This window comes from Narcine bancroftii, chromosome 9, assembly GCF_036971445.1.
Source record: "Narcine bancroftii isolate sNarBan1 chromosome 9, sNarBan1.hap1, whole genome shotgun sequence".
Classification (NCBI taxonomy): Eukaryota; Metazoa; Chordata; class Chondrichthyes; order Torpediniformes; family Narcinidae; genus Narcine; species Narcine bancroftii.
The window spans coordinates 102,874,819-102,899,303 of record NC_091477.1 but is presented as its reverse complement, the minus strand read 5'-3'; the positions used below and the strand labels follow the sequence as shown (position 1 = coordinate 102,899,303).

General features: G+C 39.0%; 1 protein-coding gene across 1 annotated transcript in view; it reads left to right on the top strand.

Moving 5' to 3' along the window:
• Positions 1 to 16,442, top strand: part of eif4g1a (eukaryotic translation initiation factor 4 gamma, 1a) — a 73,938-nt gene extending 57,496 nt beyond the window's left edge. Inside the window, exons 20-33 of the mRNA XM_069897096.1 lie at positions 1,657 to 1,816; positions 3,859 to 3,962; positions 4,082 to 4,187; positions 5,424 to 5,526; positions 6,553 to 6,881; positions 8,009 to 8,127; positions 8,966 to 9,138; positions 9,461 to 9,586; positions 9,914 to 9,995; positions 10,078 to 10,176; positions 12,796 to 12,939; positions 13,437 to 13,518; positions 13,615 to 13,758; positions 15,450 to 16,442. Coding sequence (XP_069753197.1) covers positions 1,657 to 1,816; positions 3,859 to 3,962; positions 4,082 to 4,187; positions 5,424 to 5,526; positions 6,553 to 6,881; positions 8,009 to 8,127; positions 8,966 to 9,138; positions 9,461 to 9,586; positions 9,914 to 9,995; positions 10,078 to 10,176; positions 12,796 to 12,939; positions 13,437 to 13,518; positions 13,615 to 13,758; positions 15,450 to 15,631 — 1,953 coding nt within the window. The 3' untranslated portion in view covers positions 15,632 to 16,442. The remainder of the gene's footprint in view (positions 1 to 1,656; positions 1,817 to 3,858; positions 3,963 to 4,081; positions 4,188 to 5,423; positions 5,527 to 6,552; positions 6,882 to 8,008; positions 8,128 to 8,965; positions 9,139 to 9,460; positions 9,587 to 9,913; positions 9,996 to 10,077; positions 10,177 to 12,795; positions 12,940 to 13,436; positions 13,519 to 13,614; positions 13,759 to 15,449) is intronic.
• The last annotated feature ends 8,043 nt before the right edge of the window (positions 16,443 to 24,485 follow it).

The window sequence follows — 24,485 nt, the reverse complement described above, 5'->3', positions numbered from 1 at the left end:
ACCCAGCCAATAAAAGACTATCCAAATTTAAATCTCCAACACTTTAAATAAGAATTTTCACTCGACTCGATCAAATGCTTTCTTAGCGTCTAATACTAATATCATTGGTTGATTAAGTTGCTGACTTGACGCATTAATTATTGTAAGTAATTTAGTAATATCAGCTGAATATCTTTTTAATAAACCCTGCTCAATCCACACGCACCAATTTCGGTAAAAAATTAGCCAATCTATTTGCTAAAACTTTGGCTACAATCTTAGTCTACATTCAATAAAGATATAGGCCTATAAGAACCAGCTTTCAATGGGTCTCTATTTTTCTTTGGTATAATTGTTATCAATGCTATCAAATGATTCAGGAAACAACCCAATATCTGTAACCTGCTTCAATACATCCACGTACATTGGAAACAACAAATCATGAAATTCTTTATAAAATTCTACCGTAAATCCATCCTCACCAGGTGATTTACCAAATGGCATAGATTGTAATGCCTCTTTGAGTTCAAAATCCATAAATGAAGTATCTAACAATTTTATTTGTTCAGTATCCACATTACCTTCAGATGAATACTTGATAAAAGGCACGGAATTCTTCATTAATCTCCTGTGGTTTATAGGTGACACCTGAATTTCCACGTATTGCATTAATTGTTCTAGAAGTTTGTTCAATTTTCAACTTTCATGCCAATACTTTGTCCTCTTTCCCCTAATTCATAATACCACTGTTTTGATCTCAAAAGCAATCTTTCAATTATAAGTTTGCTTTGTATTATAACGAAGTTTCAAATTAGATAACTGTATCTTATTATCTTCCGTTGCATTTTCCTGAAATTTTTTCTCTAAATCTGCAATCTCTTTCTCTAAGTCCAAAAGTTCCACTGTATATTGCTTTTTCACTTTAGCCGTGTAACTAATAATTTGACCTTGCAAATATGCTTTCAAAGCATCCCACAATGTAAATTTACTTTGTACTGATCCCTCATTTATCTCCAGAAAAAAATGTAATCTGATCTCTTAAAAACAAAACAAATTCAGGTGGTCTAAGTGACATCTCATTAAACCTCCAACGATGATTTCTTTCAACTTTCTCAGCAATCTTACAAGAAATGAACAATAAAGAATGATCTGACAATATTCTACTTTTATATTCTGCATAATCAGTCCTTCCCTGTGGATGAGCTGAAATCAGGAAAAGATCTATTCTAGAAAATGAATCACGACAAGCAGAATAAAACAAATAATCCTTCTCTGTCGGATGAATATGTCGCCATATATCAACCAAATTTAATTCCTCCATCACTTCTACCACCCTTTTAGCCATCTTAGTCTTCTTAACAATTTTTGGAGATTTATCCAGCAGTGGATCCAAACAGCAGTTAAAGTCCCCTCCTACCATTATATTCTCATTTGATTGGTTCAAATTTAAAAAAGCATCAGTTACAAATTGTACATCTTCATTCAGTGCATACAAATTCAGTAAAGTCCAATGTTTCTGTTCAATAATATTTGCAAAGTATGGGAAAGTAAGTCAAGATGTATATTTTCACAAGAGTATTGGCTTGTTTTGCCTGAAACCATAGGCACTGGATATTTTGGATAATGGAATAGAAAATGACATATTATTTGTGGAATATAATTTTTGTTTGTTTCCAGAATAATTGGGTGCCTCGAAGAGGTGATCAAGGACCCAAGACATTAGACCAGATACACAGGGAAGCTCAGATAGAAGAACAACAACAGCATTTAAGAGTACAACAACAATTGCTATCCAAGCAAGATAAAAGGAGAGGTGCTGGTAGCAGTAGCAGTACAGGTGTGTTTAATAGTAACACTTGTGTGTAATCTATATTCAGTCCTGTGTGTAAATATATATGTGTGTGTGTGTGTGTGTGCGCGCGCGCACACAGACACTATTCTGGATCAAGAATCTTGATTCCATAAATTTCAAGTGCAACCAAACGTTCTTTTTTTTGTATATAACCTGGATTGTAGGTCAACTTAATGTCATTGGAATTTGAATATTTTGCTACATTTTCATAGTGTTGGGATTTAGTTCAAGATCTGAATATCTTGAGCAAAGTACTTCCCATTAATTAAATGACTGAACCAATTCAAGTAATGATCCAACTTTGGCAAAGTTGAATTGCACATGAAAACTCTTGCATAGATTTATGGAGTATGATCTGATCAAGGATAAAAGAACTTGTTGGCTTTAAAGGCATTGTTGGAATCATGGCATTCTTGAATTCTGTTTAAATTGCACATGTAGCCCCAAAAGAGTATTGCTCATGGTGCAAGAAAGCTGTGAACCAGGCTTGCATATGATGGAAAAACTGAAGTGACTCAGTGGGTCAAGCAGCATCCATGGAGAGAAGTGGTGTGTGATTGTTTTGGGTTGAGACCTTTTTTTGGATCCACCCCACTTAGGACTCTGCTCAAATTTTATGGATCTCCTTCCCTGTGAAGCAGTCAAGTTGAATTGGTTTCTTCTGTGCTTCTCACCTACTGACTACATAAAAAGAATTAAAACATTTTATGGTTTCAGTCCGTGGCCCCCATTGAGAATGACATTTTGGACTAAGGTGAGACGGGAAGATATCAAGCAAAAAAAGTAGAGGCTGGGTAGAAGCTGATACTGGGTTAGAGAAGGCAATAGAGGTGGAGATAGAGGAAATGATTGGTGGAGGGGAAAAGGAGAATTGGAACCAGATCAGGATTGGAATTACCTAAAATTGGAAAATTCATGGTAGAGCATGGAGGTTTCCAGGGGATTAAAAAGTTGTGGGAAGAGGGCTTTGAAATAGGGAGGCAGGGGGATGGATGAGGGAGGGGGTTGTGGGATTTTAAATGGAGGTCTGAGGGTGATTGCTTGGTGAGGCAGGATAATAGGCAGGGGAAGAGCAGGGCGACCAATGCAAAACACTGGAAGCTTGATAAGATAAACATGAAGCAGTCAGAGCAGCAGGAGGCATCCAGGGTCTGAGGAAGTAGGTGGGCTAGCAGGCACCCCAACACCAGTCTTGTGTGGTGGCCGTGACCATGGGGGATGCGGTCACATAAATGGATTCCGTGGCCCACCAGAATGCTGAACGCTTCTTTCTCTGTGCATTTTTTTTTCCTGTCAAGGAATCTCAGTGAAGACCCTTTTGCCCTTCTCCTAGACCCAACCACCCATGACCAGCCCCTTGATCAGTTTCCTGCTTGACCCTTTCATCTCTAATTAGTAACAGGATATTAACCATCTTGACCTCTCTACCCCACCTCCATTCACTCTGCACCGATCCCAAATTTACCAGCAAACAGCTGGAAAAGGAAAAATTTTGTAGAGTCTACATGGCTGTTCCGGGATGTCTAGTAGCTGCCCTGGACCAATACCCCACTAACCATCACCAGGATATTAATCTCCCATTTCTTCATGCATCTCATCACCAAGTGATCCACCACTTCCAAGCTGATGGTTCCCATATTGTGGGACTATCTCCTCCACTCCAATCTGGTTCCACTGCTGCAATTCTCTCCTTTACTCCCATTCTAAGATTTCTACCCCTACCCATCTCCTTTCTTATCTGGGCCAAATCCTCTTCAACCATCTTTTGTCTAGTATTCTGTCACCTCTTGCCCTCACCCCATGCTTGCTCGTTCCCCTCCCGCTTTAATGTCAATAAATGGCTCCATCCTAGAACATTGACTGACCATTTCTCTGTGGATGCTGCCACCAGTCCCTCCAGATTCTCATTATTTACTCTTCGATTATTAGCATCCGCAGTTCTTGTTTCTCCATTTTTGTGTGTAATTTGACTTGGCCTTCTTGGTTATGGCAAATAATTTTCAATTATAAAATATTGCTGTTTGTAGGTGGTAGAGGAAGTCAAGGAACTGATGAAGCAGGGTGGAATACAGTACCAGTTGCCAAAAGTAATAGGCCCATTGATACCAGTAGGCTAAGTAAATTTACTAAGGTAAGATATTTCTTTATGGAAATGTAACTTGCATTATAAAGATCACATATAAGTAGTATTCAGAAGTGTGAATTCTTTACCATGATACCATCCACTCAAAATATTTTTTTCTTAAATAGGCTGGCACCATGGATTACAACAATCAAGTGCTGGCGCCAGCAGGTCGACTTGGAGGCTGGGTTAAAGGAAGCAGTGGTGGATCTGGAAGCAAATCTAGTGATGCAGGTAACTTCAAGATGAAGAATGTTGTAAGAAAGTCATCTTTTTCAATATCAAAACAGTTTAAAATTTGTCACATCATTGCTTGGGTTATAAGAAGATTTGGTGTGTGTGTGTAGTTTTTCAGTCACACAACATTTGCCCAGCAATAGATTTATCATCTGCATTAATGTCAACATACAAGATGTCTGAAAGCAAATTTACTGGTATAGTCAAAGCCTTGCTGAACTGCCAATTTTTGTTCTAATTTTGATTTTTAATTTATTCCAAAGCAGCTAATGTTTCATAGACATTTTTTTGGATTTTGCAGGCAGACCAGTAATGTCTTTATTTTAGTGTGTAGCCTGTGCTTATGCTTTACTCCTTCAAGTACCTGTTTCATCCTTACACCTATTGTCTGTGCATTTATGGGGCTCCAACGGGTCCTGTGGTTTTCTTAAAAACCCCAAGGATGTGTTGATTGGTCATAAATAAAACATAAGTTGACCACCAGTGTAGTTGGTAGAATCGAAGGGGAGTTTATAAAGGAATGTTAAAGAGCAAATTGTAGATACGTAAGGAGAGGGAATAGTTGTTATTGGCAAGTCTCGATGAACCAGCTGCTTTCTGCCTTGTAACAAGTATTGCTCTAATACTTATCACACCTTTGGTAAGAATGACAAACTCAGTAGCTTTCCTGATTGATTTGCTACTTGGTTTTACATGAAAAATAGTTGTACTTTTTACAAGGGAGATACTCTGTTATTTGTCTGGGGAGTAATAATTACTGTGGCTGCTAAGTCAGATTGTGGCTTAATGTTTTGAAGGGTGACGCACAAATTGAACTGAAAAAGATTTGTAAATTGCTTTTGGTCAAAACATTTGGCATAACTGTCTTAATTTACTTTTGAATGCATATCCCAGAGTACATAGTTACTTGAATTTAAATTATCTATAGCCTTTGGAGTGAGATGATCAAATTTGTATGGAAACATTTTTCCTTGATATCCTAGCTATTTTAAAGTTTGTGCTTCCTCTTGGGAAGTGTGACTTCTGTATAATTAAACATGTTTTGGTTATTCCTTACTCATTCAAACTCCAAATAATGTAACCTAAGCTGATGTAACCTTCATAAATTAATCACTCAAATCTGTGGCATCCTCAATCAATAACTGTGATAAAATTCAGCACAAGAAATATTTAACAGCTATTACAAAGTGTTAACTGCAAGTATCTATAGCTACTTTCTATTTGCTTGTTTAGGTGTAGATTCAGGACGGCCAGCCACAGCCACGTTGAATAGATTTTCAGCTCTCCAGCAATCTTCATCCACAGATAATTTTGATGCACGAAGAGTTGTGCCCAGGCAAGTTGATCATATTGATTATTGGAGATTTACTTTTCAAAATCTGTTAAGTACTATATTTTAATGCCAAACTGCCATTGTACTCTTCAAATAAATTTAAAAAATAATTTTTTTTCTGACTTCACTTTGAAATTAATCATTTGGAAAAATACAGGTGGTTGCATTCCTCTATCGCGATTTTGAAAAATAACGTGAAGCATAATTTTTCATAATGTTGAGCCTTTTGTATAAAAAATCCAAAAAGAATATTGATTATACTTTGTGCAATTTTTGTAGGAGAAAGTTTTTTAGGTAGTTCTGATAAAATTCCAGAACCCGGGCAGCCATAATGCTCAAGACACCAGTAAATTATTTCTAATTTTGCTGAAAGTCTGCAAAATAATTAGTATTTTAATTAAAGATTTTTATTTCCACATTGCTGTTTTGACTTTGGTTTGTTTTATTGTGGTACACAATCAACAAATCTTTTGAAATGTCTGTGTGGTAGTAAATACAATGTATATTTAAATTGTGTAATAAGCTCCCTTAAAATGATGCGAAGGACAAAATCTTTGTTTAACATTGCCAGATATAATGCCATGAGAGTATTTTAAATTAATCTGAAAGATGTCTTGCTTCATATCTTGTAAAAATATCTTTTTCAGCACTCCTGAAGTTCAGTCTTTGATTTTATTTGCTTTCTTCTGTTTAATTCTGTGAAGTGAGACTTGAATCAACAATGACTCAGAGGAGAAGCATTGTGTGTTGTACTTGATGTCATTCCAGTTGCAAAACAATACTTTTTGGATTGAAATAAATCTGTTAAGGTACTTTAAATTCCAAGGTGCAAAATAAAACAGTTTTGTTTTGGGATATTAAATTGCACCACCATACTGAGGAGAAAACCGTTGTTATATATAGGTCATTTTAATGAAAAGGTCACTCAAACTTTAAGCAATTTTTGGTTGGTTTGTATGTGCTGAGGTATGGAGTTTCATCTGCAGTTCTTTAAATTTGGATCTTTTATTTTTTGTTGGGTGCCAACAGGGGCAGTTCAAGTCGTGAAAGAAGTGAAAAGGCTGATCGTGAGCGAGGAGACCGGCTTGAAAGAAACGAGCGCTCTGAGAAAAGTGAGAGGAGTGACCGCTTTGATAAAACTGAACGCAGTGAGAAGAGTGACAAAAGTGATCGGGTTGAGAAATCTGAGAAGAGCGACCGCAATAAACCTCCACTTACCAAGAGAAGTTATAGCAAAGAAGTGGATGACCGAAGTAGGGAACGAGAACGACGAAACTCTCAAGAGCCAGTAAGACGTGTAGCCAGTATGACTGAAGAAAGAGACAGAGGACATGCAAGAGATCGAAGTAAAGAGCCTGGCAAGTTATCAGAGTTAATTTTGGAGCTATTAACAAGACTGTTGCCATTGCTACTGAAGTTTTGTACTTATTTGGCACTTGGAATACAATTCCATAAAACTAGTTTGTCCTTCACATTCTAATGATTAATAATGGATAACTGGTACTTCCAGAATTGCATGTTCTTGGGTTGTGTCCCTGTCAAAATGATATTAACAGTGAGCTTAGCATTTGCTTCTACAATGCTGTAGCTTGTACATTCATTGTCCATTGTTGGGACAACCCATTTTTCTCAGCATTTAATGGAGCATTTCAGCTCTACTGGAATTCTTAGCAACTTTAGAGTTGGATAATAATCTGCTTTTATCCAACTGTATAAAATAATTTCTTGATGGGTCAACAAATGGCGTACAATGTGGAAATAAGAATTTTGAGTGGAATTATTTAAATAGATTTTGGATGATTGGAGCACAATGGGACGGGCATTCTTTGTGTATGAAATAAAGGACTTTCATGGAGAAAGAGGTCAGGAACACGGGCTTTTATTTGAAAGAAGATGAAGTATCAAAGAGAAATCCTTTGCCCCGAGTTTGCTAGTTATCTGCTTCCTGGAGTGCACTTCAAATACCCACAGTTTTCCAGTGGAAGATTGGTTCCCTGAGCATTGACACAGTGCTGTACCTTTCTGCCATGAATGACTGGGTTCGCCAATAATGTTTTCTCGTTTACCTGTCCAACCAGATAGTTGAGAACATTGTGTAACATCCTCCATCACTAATCTTATCAGCTGATTTAACTCTTGGATGATTATTTGTGTTCTCCAGGAATTTCAATGCATTTTACTCAGCAGCAGAATTCAGCTGTTTGCAGTTAGCTCAAGTACTTAATCTTGTGCAAAGCGAAGCCATATAGTGGATGGATGCATGTCAGTACTTGAAAAATGATCTAAAACTCAACCTAGCAATATTCTTGAGTAATTTACATTTCATGTGCACATAGATATTGTAAGCTACATTCAGTGTAGGTTGGCAAATAACACGGGCAGGTCATGCTTTTAAGAGAGCAGATTGTTTGAAATTTAAACATTTAATTTGTTGGGCAACCATTCCACAAGTTTTAAAAACTTACTCTAATTTTCAATTTAGCAGTTAAGCTTGAACCAGTCTCCGTATCTAAAACATCTGACAAACCTGCTCTCTCTGAGGAAGAGCTTGAGAAGAAATCCAAGGCCATCATTGAGGAATATTTGCACATCAATGATATGAAGGTGAGCACAAGTGTTACCCCGTTGTTGTGAATTTTTATGAGTGGCAAATCCTGTTTAATTCGCCAAATCGGTGACTTGAAAATTAGCTGGTTCTCTGAGGTAAAAAAAATTATTCAAGGCAGATTCCACAGTAGGCCACAGCAATGTAGCATGAGATGGAGGGGAAAAGGTAATAACACTAATTGGCAATTCATGAACTGACACGTGCCAGAGAAAATATCAGCGCCTCCATGTCTGCAGCCTTCCAGTTGATTATCAAACACGCCCATTGTTAAATCAGTTTTTTTTCAAGTACTACAATAATCATGGTAGATTTAATCATGAATTAGGCATATTAAATTGTTACAAGTAGCAAGAACATATAGAGCATTTTATGTTATGAAAGATGCACAGAGAAGGTTCACTAGATTCCTAAGATGAATGAGTTGTGGTCAAACAGATTGGGTCTAAACTTACTGACATATAGAGTGTGGGTTAATCTCATTGGAACCACAAGGTTTTCTGCACAGGAATGACAAGGTAGGGAGAAAATGGAAAAGTGATGTTGAGCCTGAGATTTGATCTTTCCATGATCTTCTTGAATAGTGGGGTAGGTTCAAGGGAATAATTGGAGCTGTTTTATGTTCTTTTCACCAAAAATAAGTTGTAATGGTCTATATTCTAATACTGTTTTTTTTTAATATAATGATATATTCATTTACTTCAGCTAATCTTCAAAAATGCCAGAGGGTATTTTTAATATTGTGCAATTAGAAAGTTTGGCACATTTCTATAACAATATTTTGCACAAGTTCAGAAATGAAATTGAAAGCCTGTAAGCCTGTTTAATTTTCTTTAGGAAGCATTGCAATGTGTACAGGAACTAGAGTCACCCAACATGCTGCATATCTTTGTTCGAATTGGGGTTGAGTCAACTTTGGAGAGAAGTACAATAGCAAGAGAGCATATGGGTTTGCTCTTGTACCAACTTGTAAAAGCTGGCACTCTATCAAAGCAACAGTATTACAAAGGGTAAGAATGGATTCATATATACACTATTGATGTGCAAGATTCATAGAGGTTAATCTCTTAATTTTTACCCAAAATGTTCTGTTAACTGTTTCCACCCTGCTGCTCCTGCCCTCCATCCACTCTCGCTTTCTAGCTTTGATAATTGCACTTGTTTTTATTGAGCATGAATAGCTGGTAATTTTGAGGTTATACTTTGTGTGTGATGGAGAATTTAGACCAAGGTGTAGGTCACTGTGTAGTTTTTATCCAGCGTGTGCAGTAGGCACAATGTTTCTAGTTAGTTGATCCACATTAATGACTTTCGTATTGTTGTGTACCACAGGTTAAGTGATACCCTTGAAATAGCTGAAGATATGGAAATTGATATTCCACATCTATGGCAATATCTTGCTGAACTAATTGTTCACATGCTCCATGAAGGAGCCATACCAATGGCAGAGCTTTTCAGGTAACATTGTAATTTACAATGTGATTATTATCTGAAACTTTATATTTTAAAAAGTGTGTGTATTTGTGCGTGTCACTGTGTCTGTCACTCTGTGTGTGTGTTTTTAAAGGGAGTTGTTAATCATTACCATTGAGAGTAGATAAAGGATGACAAAAGCTAGTTTTGTCAATGATCTCCAGAAAGGTTTTTTAAGATGACCATGACGTTGTATATCTTAAGTTTTCAGAATATTATGTTCCTCATTAAACCTCGTAAAGTTGATAAAACCCATGCATGTGAATGTTTTTTGGTTAAATTAATGCTTCTTAATAATCTTTTTTCTGACAGAGAAGTAGCCAAGCCGCTGATGGCCATTCAAAAAGCTGGGCTTCTACTTGCTGATCTTCTGATTTTACTTTGTAAAGGAATGGTAATTTCATTTATTATCTATGTACCTACTTTACAACCCAATAATTTCACGGTTCTCTAAATTATTTTGTTTATTATTGCAGAGCCGAAAGAAGGCAGGTTCTTTGTGGAGGGATGGAGGTCTGAGTTGGAAGGAATTTCTTTCTGAGGAAGAGGATATTAACAAATTTGTCACTGAGAAGGTATTTTCTAATTGAATTAGTTATCCACGGTTTACATTTGGGGCAAGAGAATGCTGATCCACATGCTGTTCTAAGGCATTTATTGTTGATATCATCTTTCCTAATTGGACGATTCCATTGCTTCATGACTATTTCTAGTTTTGATTATGTTGATATTCTCAGCTGTGAACAATTTTGAGATTCCTTCATAAAGATCTGTAACGCTACTAAATTAAGAGTTCACAGTTAATTGCCAATACATTTCCAACACCATCTTTCCACATTTGCCTCCATGTCCCATCGACCAAATACTTGCAGTTATCCAGTAACATCTCCCATAGAATGCATTAAAGTGCAGTTGGACTAGTTCCAAAGATAGACTTACCATACAAGATGGAATTAAGTAAACTGAATGTATTCTCTATTTAAAAAAATAATTAAATAATATGGCATGGTGATAGGCCCTTCTGGCCCACTAACCCATGCTGCTCAAATACCCCACTTAGTGGACAAACCCCACAAATTTTGAAGGATGGAAGGAAATCCATGCAGATAATGAGAGAGCGTACAAAATCCTTAGCACCAGGTTCGAATCTGGGTTGCTGCACTAGAATAGCATTTGTGCTCACCATGCCATCTGAGAAGAGATGCATTTAAAAAAAAAAATATATATATATATATAAATAATTGGCTTGATAGGCTAGATGCAAAGAGAATGGTTTCATTGGTGTATAATTCTAGGGCCCTGGTTTTAGAATAAGGGATAGGATCTTCATCACTGAAATAAGAATTCTCATCAGTCAGTGCTGAGCCATTAGAATCTGTCCTGGAGAGGTAAAGACTTGTTGCTGGTTTAATTCAAAACATTGATAGATTTTGAGATGCAATTTTTTTTTAAATTTTTTTATTTTTCACACTATAAACCAAATTGACCAAGATACATACAGACATTTTTCTTAAATATATACAGTGTCGTTTCCTCCCCCTTTTTCCCCCCTCCCTTCCCTCCCTCCCTCACTCCCTTTCCCATTTATTTAAAGTTCAATCTATAAGATGCATTAAACCCATTAAACAATGTTGTCACTTAATAAAAATAAACAAGAAATTTTACCGAGTCAGTTCTTTTCATTGTCTTCTCCTTCTGTCATTTGATGTGGTAATAATACAGGAAATTAGTATTGAGGTGGAACAGCAGGCCTTGAATGGTGGAGTGGGCCCAAAGGTCCAAATGGCTCACTCTTCCTTCTACTTAACCTTGTCTCCAAATGTCAGGGAAGTATTTTTTTTAAAACATTGATCAGTTTTTCCACTTGATCTTTGTAATCCAAGATTTTCTACAGTCCTAAAATATGTCAAGATCAGCCATGAAGTACTTCAGTGATTTGAGGATGGAAATTTCAAAGATTCCAAAATCACAAAAGAAATCCCTTTGTGATGGAGACACTTTATAGAGTGGTGTAGAAGGTCCTTGGTATGCTTGCCTTCATTTGCCAGTACGTTGAGTTACAGGTGTTTGGAAGATGTTACAACTGTATAAGATGTGCCAAGCTTGGAGGAGTATTGTGTGCAATCTGATCATCCAACTATAGGAAAGGTACCAAGCTGGAAAGATGGCAGAAGAGAATGACAATGTTGATGGGAGTAACAGTTGGATAGGCTGGGGCATTGTTTTTTTTAACCGAAGGGAATTTTAGAAAGTCATCAGGGGCCAGAAAGAAGATCATCTAAAACTAGAGGGCATGTGTTTAAGGTGAAAAGGGACCTGAAGGACACCTACATGGTGGTAAGTGATTGCAACAAGCTTCTAAAGTAGAGGAGCTTGGAACAGTTATGACATTCGAACAGGTACATAGGATATGGGCCAAATGGCATAAGCTCAGGAAGACAGTGATCAGCATCGGCAAGTTGGGCTGAAGGGCCTTTTTTGGGCTATAAAATTGACTTTACCTCTTATGTAGCTAATGCTCCCTTATCATTGATGCTGAGCCGCCAGTCATAGACTCACTCGTGAGGTATATCTACAATCCATATCCCTTTGGAATCCTCGTTTAAATAAGATCCTTATTCTTGCTATCTTTCCATGAAAGATCCAGGAATAAATTATGTAGCTGCAGCAAGGCTTCTTTTTTATTAACAAATCCTCTTTACACTAAAGACCATTGTTCATATATGCTGTATTATTACACTAGGGCATACTAGTCACGTAGCAATCCTACATTTAATCATTTTGCACCCTTTAAGTCTTTTCTGCAAAACTGGATATTCATATTTTCTTGTTTGGCCATTTATTTGCTTTTGAAATTCCCTTCGATGTCAGCAGTTAACTCGGACACATTGCACTCAACCTATTTTGTCATTAACTGATCCCTGGGGTACTTAACCAGTTCAGTCATGCCAACTTTAAATTCCCTTGGTTTAATGCTGCTAATTTGTTGATTGATCAATCTTTATCCACATTTCCCTTCTGACAGCTGACAGTGGACTAACTGGCTCATCATCTTCCCCTGTCCTTCAAAATTGGGAAACAACAGATGTAAAATCAGTCTATTAGGGGTTTTCCAGAAGTTTGATGATGGCAATCAATTGGGCAGATCAAATAACTAGAATAAAATGATTAACTTCAATTTTATCTACTTGTAGAAAGTTGAATTTACTCTGGGAAATGAACCTATTCATGAGGTGACACCTAGCAAAGTGGAAATGTCCTTTGATCAACTGTGTGAACAGTTTGATAAACTAATTAAAGAGAAAGCTGAGAACCAAAGAATATTTGACTGGATTGAGGTAAGTTTACTACATTATTATCTTATTTCTAAGATCTTTTGGTTGGGGAGGAGGGGGGGTGTTGATTTTTAAAAAATTGGGAATTATAGGCAATATTTTCAGTCTTGTAAATTTTTATTTTAAATGTAGACATACAGCACGGTGACAGGCCATTCCGGCCCACAAGCCTGTGCCACCCAATTAACCTACAACCCCCTGTACATTTTTGAACAGTGGGAGGAAATCGGATCCCCTGGGAAAACCCACGCAGATACGGGATTCAAACCCCAGTTCTGATCACTGGCGCTATAAAGGTGTTGCACTAACTGCTACGCCATCCGTGCCATCCCGTAAGTGAATTGGCTTCCCATAAACTGCATATGAGTTAAATATTGAAAATTTGTGTTCATTATTCAGAGTGGGAAATTTCAGTCTTGCAGGATCTATAGTTCAGCAAAGTGGTCGATGTTATGTAAATAAAGTACATCAGTAATTTAACCAAATAAAATGTGTTCTAGGCTAATCTAGATGAAAAGCAAACTATTTCACCACTCTTCATCAGAGCATTAATGAAGACTATTTGCCATTCTGCTGTTGTATGTAAGTATACCATTGATTTGTCTTTAAATGTTTATGGGGAAAAAATCCACTGTAATTTGTTAAGCTTTTATTCTTTTCCCATCCTGCCCATTCTAGTTGAAAACCCTATTCGTGTGGATGTCGATGTTGTCCAAAATAGAGTAAAAGTCCTGTTAAAATACCTGAATTCCGATCCCCAGCGTGAACTGCAGGCACTATATGCTCTTCAGGCCTTATTGGCTGTATTAGAACAACCACCAAGTAAGTACAGTATTGGTTTTGCACCTTTTAATCGATCTTCTACATGCTTTCTGAATTCTGAGGAAGGCCTTAAACAAAAAGTGAACTTCCATCCTGATGGTTTATTGGTTTCTTCATGGCTGTTGAATGTCAGTCTCCCTGGGTTTTGAAATTTTACTGCATTACGTTGTGCAAGATATTTTTACCTGGGCACTTGTCCTTGATACACTCCCCACGTATTCCAAGTTTAGGCCTTGGACAAATCAGTGCTATTTTGGTTACCCTATATGCTGGCATACAATTGACCCCAAGAATTTCCACTTCCAGTGTAGATTTTGAGTTATACTTGCTGTATAAGACTACCCTAAATCTAGTTTTCTAGTGCCATTTGAAAAAAAATTTGCAGTTAAAAAAGTGCAAAAGCTGACAAAGGTCCATTTTGACAAAAGAATTACCTGTGACCTGTATATGGTTTTGAAAGAATTTTCCATGGTCATGTGTTCAACTTGAATTTGATGAATACATTTTCAGATCTCCACATAATTAGTGAACAGCTGATTTTAATTTTAGCAATAAAGAGGACACGTGCCAAAGCAAATGTACAACTTTGGAATTTTGCACTCGCTGCCTAAATCTGCAGTAAGGGTTCCACTGCGGATCCAGTCTTGGCAAAAAAAAAATTTTTCCCGGGCCAACCCAATCATTACTGTAACTATAGCAACGTTAAACATCCCATTCATGAACTGGTAATGTTGAGCAATCATTGTAACTGAAGTAAAATGCTGAACTGGGTCTATGCAATGGAGCCTGATCTAAACCTGGTAGGTTAGGGTACTATCATGGTCTGGTCATGTTTTAAGGTCATGATTGACCAGTTCAATCCTGTTCCAGCCTGGTATTTTAATAGTACATGTTTTTAAAAGGGTTAATGGATGGATAATACCCAATTTTGCATAAAACGATCATAGGAAAATAACTGAATCTATCCATGCTCTGTGTGTAATGTAGATCAGAAGTTGACCCTTTGTGCTGAAATATAGAAGTTTCACAATTCCTACATCACCTCAATTTGCCATAAGGAAACCTAGGGATTGTCCATCTTTGAAATTGAACTTTTTACACTAAGCTGTAGCAGCTCACCAGAAGCCTAATCCAGTGGTTTGCAACTTTTTTCTTTCCACACACATGCCACTTTAAGTAATCTATTCCATCGGTGATAATCTGCAGGAGTGTTTTTGGATAACTTTAAGCATCTAGAGTATAGGGAGAGATTGGACAGATTAGGTCTTTATTCTTTGGAGCGTAGAAGGTTGAGAGGGGATTTGATAGAAGTATTTAAGATTATGAAAGGGATAGACAGAGTGGATGTGGATAGACTATTTCCGTTAAGAGGAGGAAAGATTAAAACAAGAGGACATGAGTTAAGAATTAAGGGGCAGAGGTTTAGAGGTAACATGAGGGGGAACTTCTTTACTCAGAGAGTGGTAGACGTGTGGAATGAGCTTCCGGGAGAAATAGTGGCGGCGGAGTCAATTGTATTATTTAAGAAAAGGTTGGACAGGTATATGGATGAGAAGAAGATGGAGGGTTATGGGCATTGTTCAGGGAGGTGGGACTAGAGAGGGGTGTTTGGTTCGGTGCAGACTAGAAGGGCCTAATGGCCTGTTTCCGTGCTGTAAATTGTTTATGTTATTCTCTTTCTGTCTTTGCAGATTTACTTAGGACATTTTTTGATGTTTTGTATGATGAGGATGTTATATCTGAAGAGGCCTTTTACAAATGGGAATCCAGTAAAGACCCAGCAGAGCAACAAGGAAAAGGAGTAGCTTTGAAATCTGTAACCACTTTCTTCACTTGGTTAAAAGAAGCTGAAGAAGAGTCGGAAGGCAATTAGGAATCATTATTGACATGCAGTCACGTGATGAATTTGCATTAGGCAGATAAGGACTGTCCTTTGAGTATTTGCACAATCAAGTGCTTTGTTCTGAGAATGTCTATTCAATAAACCCTTGATTCTTCAAGGTTTTATCTATTTTTTAACATCAACAGTTCATGTCTAACAATATATTTAGAAGAAAATTAGGGCTATTGAGACAGTCCTTCAAATTAGGTGGTTGTCATGGGCATAGGAAATTGGTGGGGATTTTTGATTTTTTTTAAAAAAATGGTGGATGCCTTGGTGTTAAATCGCCAACGATGCAAACAAATTTAGGGATTCCAGGATATATATGTTTGGCTTCCCTATGCTATTTTTTTTGAGGGGCAGGGCACCCAGGCCCGTGGACTCCTCTGTTCTTATGCCTATGAGTTGTATAAAAAGCCTTGAACAAGCCTGTAGTGGATTTTAAAAATCAGTAAGAGTTTAACAGTTTAATTAGACAAAACGTAACACAGTACAGTTCCTAGATTATTCTACTTAATGTAGAACAGCTTTAGGACAGTTCTGTAAATAAATGTTTTGCAATATTGCTAATGTAATGCCATGTTATTTCTGCTGTCTTTGATAAAGTGCAGCAGTGTCTCTTGTATTTATAGAATTCCTGAGTTCATAAGGTGCTTGTAATTATCAACAAGAATGAATCCTTCATTGATTACAGTTTAAATGAATGTGTAAATACTTTTGCTTTATTAAGTATTTAATTAAAAATTAATGGCTCTTTTCACATCCGAAACTGGAAAATAAAGAACATATTGCAAAGTAAAAACTGATTTCACTTTTCATGTTCTCATAACAGAATCCATTGCCTTTCTTAGGCTTCTGTGGTACCAAGGCGTGAACAGAACTGCTTTTGTTATTTGAGATTAAAACAAATCTGTAGCTTATCCAAAAAAATTGATTTCTGAGTTACAGGGAAACGTTGTGCAGACTGGGGCTTTTTTCTCTGGAGCGTAGAAGATTGAGAGGGGACTTGATAGAGGTGTTTAAGATTTTAAAAGGGACAGACAGAGTAAATGTGGATAGGCTTTTTCAATTAAGAAAGGGGGAGATTCAAACTAGAGGACATGGTTTAAGATTGAAGGGGGAAAATTATAAGGGGAACATGAGGGGAAATTTCTTTACGCAGAGGGTGGTGGGGATGTGGAATGAGCTTCCGGCAGACGTGGTCGAGGCGGGATCATTGGTTACATTTAAGGAAAGACTGGATCGTTACATGGATAGGAGGGAACTAGAGGGGTATGGACCGGGTGCTGGTCAGTGGGACTAGGAGGGTGGGGATTTGCTACGGCATGGACTAGTAGGGCCGAACTGGCCCGTTCTGTGCTGTAAGTGGTTATATGGTTATATGGTTATCACTTTGCCAACGACATGGGTTTTTCCAAATCTATAAAATTGCAGCAATGAAGGGGATATTTTCCTTTAATATATTTTCTAACAATTGGAAATTGGAAAAGAGTACTATATATTCAGGGTTTTGTTCTGATCAGAGCTAAGGGAAAGACATTAGTTTTTCCAGGACAAATTAAACAATGCATCCACCATTGAACTGTTTAAAACAATCACCTTGATCATTCATTTTTCAAGAGCAGGGAGCCAAGGTGAGTTGCTAATTAGATCTAAAATAGGCTTGATAGGAGATAGTGGTGGTAGGTTAATTTTCTGATTGGAAGTGTGTACCAGAGGGTTCAGTTTTAGGACCCTTATGACACAAATTAAGAATTTTGCATCTAAATGTGAGAATAACTGCGGACAATGTGTTGGAAGATAACAAATTAAGGTTACGGTGGGATAGGGATCGGATGGAAAGTCGGGTGAAATGTTGGCAGATGGAATTTAATCCCCACTTGAGTAATGTGATGTAAATTGCAAAGCCAAGTCACGGTAGGGTATAAACAGCAAGTGGTACGGTGCGAATGAATCCATAATTTCCCTGGGTTGTATGGCATGTTTGCCTTCATAGGTCAGGATATGGGACCTAAAAGTTGAGAATATTAAAAATTGACATTTCTCAACATCTTCCTCCCTCCTAAGCTTCACGACTTTTTCTGTGTTGGAAAGAACTTTGCACTAGTGATCTTTTAATCCAGTGATCTACTCTTCATCAGTTCATGTGTTTAAACCTGTTGTCCTCAACTTTTTATTTCCACTCACATCCACTTTAAGTTATCCCTATGAATTTGATGCTCTCTGATTAATAAGTGATTAAGGTGGGATGTGAGTAGGAAGGGAAGGTTGAGAATCACTGCTCTAGACCCAATCGTTACTGAACTATTTTGCTTGAGAAAAAATGTAATTGGCCCATTTCCTTTGGAGTTATAAAACCGTGCACATAACGAGCCAATTAGGTAGGATTAAAATAGGATTCAACTGCCCCGCCCCCACCACTCACATACTACCTTAAGCAATCCCTTACTAATCACAGAGCATCTATGGCATAGGGAATACTTAGTGGTTTGTGAGTAGAAAGAAAAAAGGTTGAGAACCACTTTTTTAAATGTTCTCTATTACCCACCTAAGTTATTTCTTCTAATAAAATATTAGCTGTTAACAAATTTGAGCCCCTTTGGTTCACAATCTTTTTTCCTGGAATCTAAATCCATACTGGTTTGGGAAATAAAGTGGGCTTCTACTGGTTTCTGCTGGTGTTCTGTGGGGGTCAGTATTGGGACTGCTACTTTTCACACTGTAAATGATTTAGATGGTTTTATGGCCAAGTTGGCAGATAATGTGAAAATTGGTGGAGGGATGGATAATGTTGGATGTAGGGAATCTGCAGAGGGATTTGGGTAGGCTGGGAAAACAGCCAAAGAAGTGGCTGATAGAATAAGGAATAGGGAAGTGACGTGCACTTTGATAGAGGAGTAAAGAAGAATGCTATTTTCTAAATGGGGAGTGAATTAGAGAATTCAAAAAGCAGAGGCCCCAAGAATCCAACTGTAGGATTCCCTTGAAGTTACCTTGCAGGCTGTCAGTAGCAATTTGAGATGGTATGGCTTGGTGGGGGGTGCGGGGAAGAAAGAGGTGGTGGTGGTAGTGTGGTCTCCAATATAAAAGCAACAAGAAAATGCTGAGGCTTTACAAAATGTGAGTAAGATCACAGTTGGAATATGAGCTGTATATCCAAGGAAGGATGTACTTGTGTGGGAGAGGGTCTAGAGGAGCTTGACAAGAATAAAGGAAATTTAAAAAAATGTAAGAAGCGTTTGATGGCTCTGGGCCTGTTCAGGAGAATAAAGGAGGGGAGGATCTCATTGAAGTATTCCAAACTGAAAGGGCGAGATAAGAGTGGATGTGGAGAAAATGTTTCCAGTAGGAGAGTAGAGTCTGAGGGCACAGCCTCGGTGGGGCGGGGTGGGGGGGAGTTCATCCTGTGAGTACAGAGTTGAGAAGGTTTCTTTAGCCAGAGGATTGTGAATCTGGAATTCACTGCCTGTCAGTGGAAGCCAAGTCACTGAGTGTATTTAAAGCAGAGGTTGATCATTTTTGATTGGTAAAGATGTCAAAGGTTATGGAGAGAAGGCAAGAGAGGAAAAATGTAAGCCACGATTTGAATGGTGGAAGAGACTTGATAGGTGGCCTAATTCTGCTCCTCTTATAGCAGTAGTTCTTGACCACACTCCTTGGTTCCATACCATTTACCGTGTATGTCCTTCCAAAATCCAACACCTCGCTCTTGTGGGCATAAAATACTATCTGCCATTTTTCCAGCTGGACTAGATTCCTCGGCAAGCTTTGAAAACCTTCTTCGCTGTCCACATTACCTCCAATCTTAGTGTCATCTGCAAACTTGCTTATCCAATTTAGCACATTGATATTGATGACAAAGAACAATGGTCCCAGCACCGATCACTGAGGCGCACCACTAGTCACAGGCCTCCAGTCTGAGAAGCGATCATTCACTACCACTCTTCAGCTTCTGCCTTGACAATGTTTAATCCAGTTTTAAAAAGACAGAGCTTGGTTATTAGTGAAGTGTATTTTTTTTAAGAATAATAATTGTGCAGTTTGAAATTGCTACATCTTTGCTTGAACTTCTAGTAAGCTTGTTATAATTGATATCTGTTTATTGCCCAAGTCTTTGGCCTCTTCCCACAGTCAAAGAACAAAAAACTCAAAAAGTGTATTTCTCAGCTTATTTTATCTCAATATTTGTGGTAAGGAATTTGCTTGAAAAATTCTGAAAACCCTTTTTGGAGAAGGCTCATCCTTTAACTTTTAACTTCCATTTTTGTTGCCCATGCGGGTTCAAAGAATAAAGCTTTTTTTTAAAAAAAAATGCAAACCATCTTCCGGCTGGAAAGAGAAACAGTTCATGTTTTAAGGTTATGATTGGCCAGTTCAATCCTGTTCCAGCCTGGTATTTTAATAGTACATGTTTTTAAAAGGGTTAATGGATGGATAATACCCAATTTTGCATAAAACGATCATAGGAAAATAACTGAATTTATCCATGCTCTGTGTGTAATGTAGATCAGAAGTTGACCCTTTGTGCTGAAATATAGAAGTTTCACAATTCCTACATCACCTCAATTTGCCATAAGGAAACCTAGGGATTGTACATCTTTGAAATTGAACTTTTTACACTAAGCTGTAACAGTTCACCAGAAGCCTAATCCAGTAGTTTGCAACTTTTTTCTTTCCACACACATGCCACTTTAAGTAATCTATTCCTTCGGTGCTCTGTGATTAAGGGATTGCTTAAGGTGGTATGTGTGTGGGAAGGGAAGGTTGAGAATCACTTCTCTACCCTATTACTGAAATGTTTTGTTTGAGAAAAATTGGCATTGGCCCATTTCCTTTGGAGTTACGAAACTGTGCACATAAGTGGTTTTCAAACTTTTTCTTTCCACCTGCATAACTAGGGTGAAGAGGAGAAAATGTCAACATTATAAAATGTACCAAATATCAATTGACAAAATGTGACAGTGATGAATATCACAAATAGAATAATCTATGTGGCAGTCCACAAGTGAGGCTCCTCAACTCTTCCACTATTACACTGCACCTGTGATGTGTTCAACATTATTCACTTTGCTGCTAACCTCCACCCTCAATTGGTCCACTTGTCATAACTCTCCCCTTCACCTCTCTCTCTCTATTTTGGGAGAAAAACTATCGGCAGACATATTTTATAAACCCACCAACTCCCAAAGTTTCCTTGCCTATACCTCTTCCCAACATGTCGCCTGCAAGGATTCTGTTCCTTTCAATTCCTCGGCTGCATCTGCTACCAGGATGGGACCTTCCACTCCAGGATATCTGAAATGTACTCTCTATATAAATATAAATATATATATATATATAATCTCTGGCTTGGCTTCGCGGACGAAGATTTATGGAGGGGTAATGTTCACGTCAGCTGCAGGCTCGTTTGTGGCTGACAAGTCCAATGCGGGACAGGCAGACACGGTTGCAGCGGTTGCAAGGGAAAATTGGTTGGTTGGGTGTTGGGTTTTTCCTCCTTTGTCTTTTGTCAGTGAGGTGGGCTCTGCGGTCTTCTTCCAAGGAGGTTGCTGCCCGCCGAACTGTGAGGCGCCAAGATGCACGGTTTGAGGCGATATCAGCCCACTGGCGGTGGTCAATGTGGCAGGCACCAAGAGATTTCTTTAGGCAGTCCTTGTACCTCTTCTTTGGTGCACCTCTGTCTCGGTGGCCAGTGGAGAGCTCGGCATATAACACGATCTTGGGAAGGCGATGGTCCTCCATTCTGGACACGTGACCTACCCAGCGCAGTTGGATCTTCAGCAGTGTGGATTCGATGCTGTCGGCCTCTGCCATCTCGAGTACTTCGATGTTGGAGATGAAGTCGCTCCAATGAATGTTGAGGATGGAGCAGAGATAACGCTGGTGGAAGCGTTCTAGGAGCCGTAGGTGATGCCGGTAGCCGAACAGGAGTGTGGGTATAACAACGGCTCTGTATACACTAATTTTTGTGAGGTTTTTCATTTGGTTGTTTTTCCAGACTTGTGTAGTCTTCCAAAGGCGCTATTTGCCTTGGCGAGTCTGTTGTCTATCTCGTTGTCGATCCTTGCATCTGATGAAATGGTGCAGCCAAGATAGGTAAACTGGTTGATCGTTTTGAGTTTTGTGTGCCCGATGGAGATGTGGGGGTCTGGTGGTCATGGTGGGGAGCTGGCTGATGGAGGACCTAAGTTTTCTTCAGGCTGACTTCCAGGCCAAACATTTTGGCAGTTTCCGCAAAACAGGACGTCAAGCACTGAAGAGCTGGCTCTGAATGGGCAACTAAAGCGGCATCGTCTGCAAAGAGTAGTTCATGGACAAGTTGCTCTTGTGTCTTGGTGTGAGCTTGCAGATGCCTCAGATTGAAGAGACTGCCATCCATGCGGCACCGGATGTAAACAGCGTCTTCATTGTTGAGGTCTGAAGAAGATTGAAAAGAGGGTTGGTGCGAGAACGCAGCCTTGCTTCACGCCATTTTAATGGAGAAGGGCTCAGAGAGCTCAACCCGACCTTGTTGGTTTTCGTGCATCCCATCTACTGCCATTAACAGGCCTTAGCTGCATCTTTAAGGGTTCCCTGGTTCCTGCCTACCATCCCACTGACCTCTGCATCTAATATATCATTCTGTGCAATTTCTATCACCTACAATAGAATCTCACCAGCAGACACATCTTCCCCTTCCTGCATTCCATTGGGATTTCTCTCCCTCATCCCACTCATCATCCCTCTGGTACCTACCACTGTGATGGCTTAAACCTCCCGCACACTTTTTTTTTCAAAAATAGACTTTATTCACAATAAATTATTTACAAATAGAAAACAATTCAGACTCTGTTCCCGCCTTTGCCTTCATATCTGTACATCTTGTCACTGTGCCTTGTTACATTAGATTCCATTTACACCTTTACCACCTTGTTGCTTCTCTCTTCCTCCCAACCCCTGATGTTTGAGGGATTTCCCCTCTGTCTCAGCCCATCCGTGCCCAGTAATGAGAGGACTCTAAAATGTGGTCCTTCTCCACCGCCCTCGTGTTGGATGCACCAAACCTCAGTGTGTGTGCCTCAATACGTTCTCCGGAGTCTGGAATGTGCCAGTCGGCAGCATTTCCTCACCGACAATGCCATGTGCTGCAAAATCATGAAGTCTTTCACCGAGTAGATCTTCTTTTCCAGCCGCTCTGGATGTCTGACTCTGTGTGCATCCCTGGGGACACCCCATAGATCAGAGTCCTCTGTCGCACTGCTGTTAGGGATGAACCATAGCAAGGGCCTTTGCATTCTTTTCCACACAATCTGATTGAATCCGCATTCAGCAAAGAGATGAGAAGGCCCCAAACAGTCTTTACTAGTGAACCAACACTTTGTATCTGTAGAGGTCATTCACTGCATCCTGGTGAGGCTTCCTCTATATTAGGGAGACGACACGGTGGGTCATTGTTTTGTTGAGCACCTTTGTTCTGTCTGACTATAGTTCACGTTGGCAGCTTTTTTATATCAAGATTTTACATCTTGCTGGATTATTCTAATTTTCTTTATTTCCTTTCCAAATCAATTATTTGTTCTCTCTGATAGAATTCTATGATTTTCCCAAAATTTACCCTTCCTGCTTTTTAGCTATTTCCTTTGTTCTAAAAGCATCATTAACTTCTCTATTTAGCTATAGCTGACATAATTTTCCTGCTGGGTTTTTGTGTCTCAACGTAATTTATATTAATTGTATATTTTGAATTTTCTCTCCAATGTTACCTGTTATTACCTCTGAAAGGAGTTTCTAAATTAACCACAGCCAACTCATGCTTGGCTCAAATTTCAACTTGGATTAAATCCTCATACAACATTTTACCATACAAGAACTCTTCCCTAAGTTGCTTGTGATTACCAGATAACTGAATAACCTTTCTTATTGCACATACTAGAACCCTTCTCCTTTAACAATGGCGTGAAGCAAGGCTGCGTTCTTGTACCAACCCTCTTTTCAATCTTCAACATGATACTGAAACAAGCCATGAAAGACCTCAACAATGAAGACGCTGTTTACATCCGGTACCGCACGGATGGCAGTCTCTTCAATCTGAGGCACCTGCAAGCTCACACCAAGACACAAGAGCAACTTGTCCATGAACTACTCTTTGCAGATGATGCCGCTTTAGTTGCCCATTCAGAGCCAGCTCTTTAGCGCTTGACGTCCTGTTTTGCGGAAACTGCCAAAATGTTTGGCCTGGAAGTCAGCCTGAAGAAAACTTAGGTCCTCCATCAGCCAGCTCCCCCCACATCTCCATCGGGCACACAAAACTCAAAACGATCAACCAGTTTACCTATCTTGGCTGCACCATTTCATCGAATGCAAGGATCGACAGCGGGATAGACAACAGACTCGCCAAGGCAAATAGCGCCTTTGGAAGACTACACAAAAGAGTCTGGAAAAACAACCAACTGAAAAACCTCACAAAGATTAGTGCATACAGAGCCGTTGTCATACCCACACTCCTGTTCGGCTCCGAATCATGGGTCCTCTACCGGCATCACCTATGGCTCCTAGAACGCTTCCACCAGCGTTGTCTCCGCTCCATCCTCAACATTCATTGGAGTGACTTCATCACCAACATTGAAGTACTCGAGATGGCAGAGGCCGACAGCATCGAATCCACGCTGCTGAAGATCCAACTGCGCTGGGTAGGTCACGTGTCCAGAATGGAGGACCATCGCCTCCCCAAGATCGTGTTATATGGCGAGCTCTCCACTGCCCACCGAGACAGAGGTGCACCAAAGAAGAGGTACAAGGACTGCCTAAAGAAATCTCTTGGTGCCTGCCACATTGACCACCGACAGTGGGCTGATATCGCCTCAAA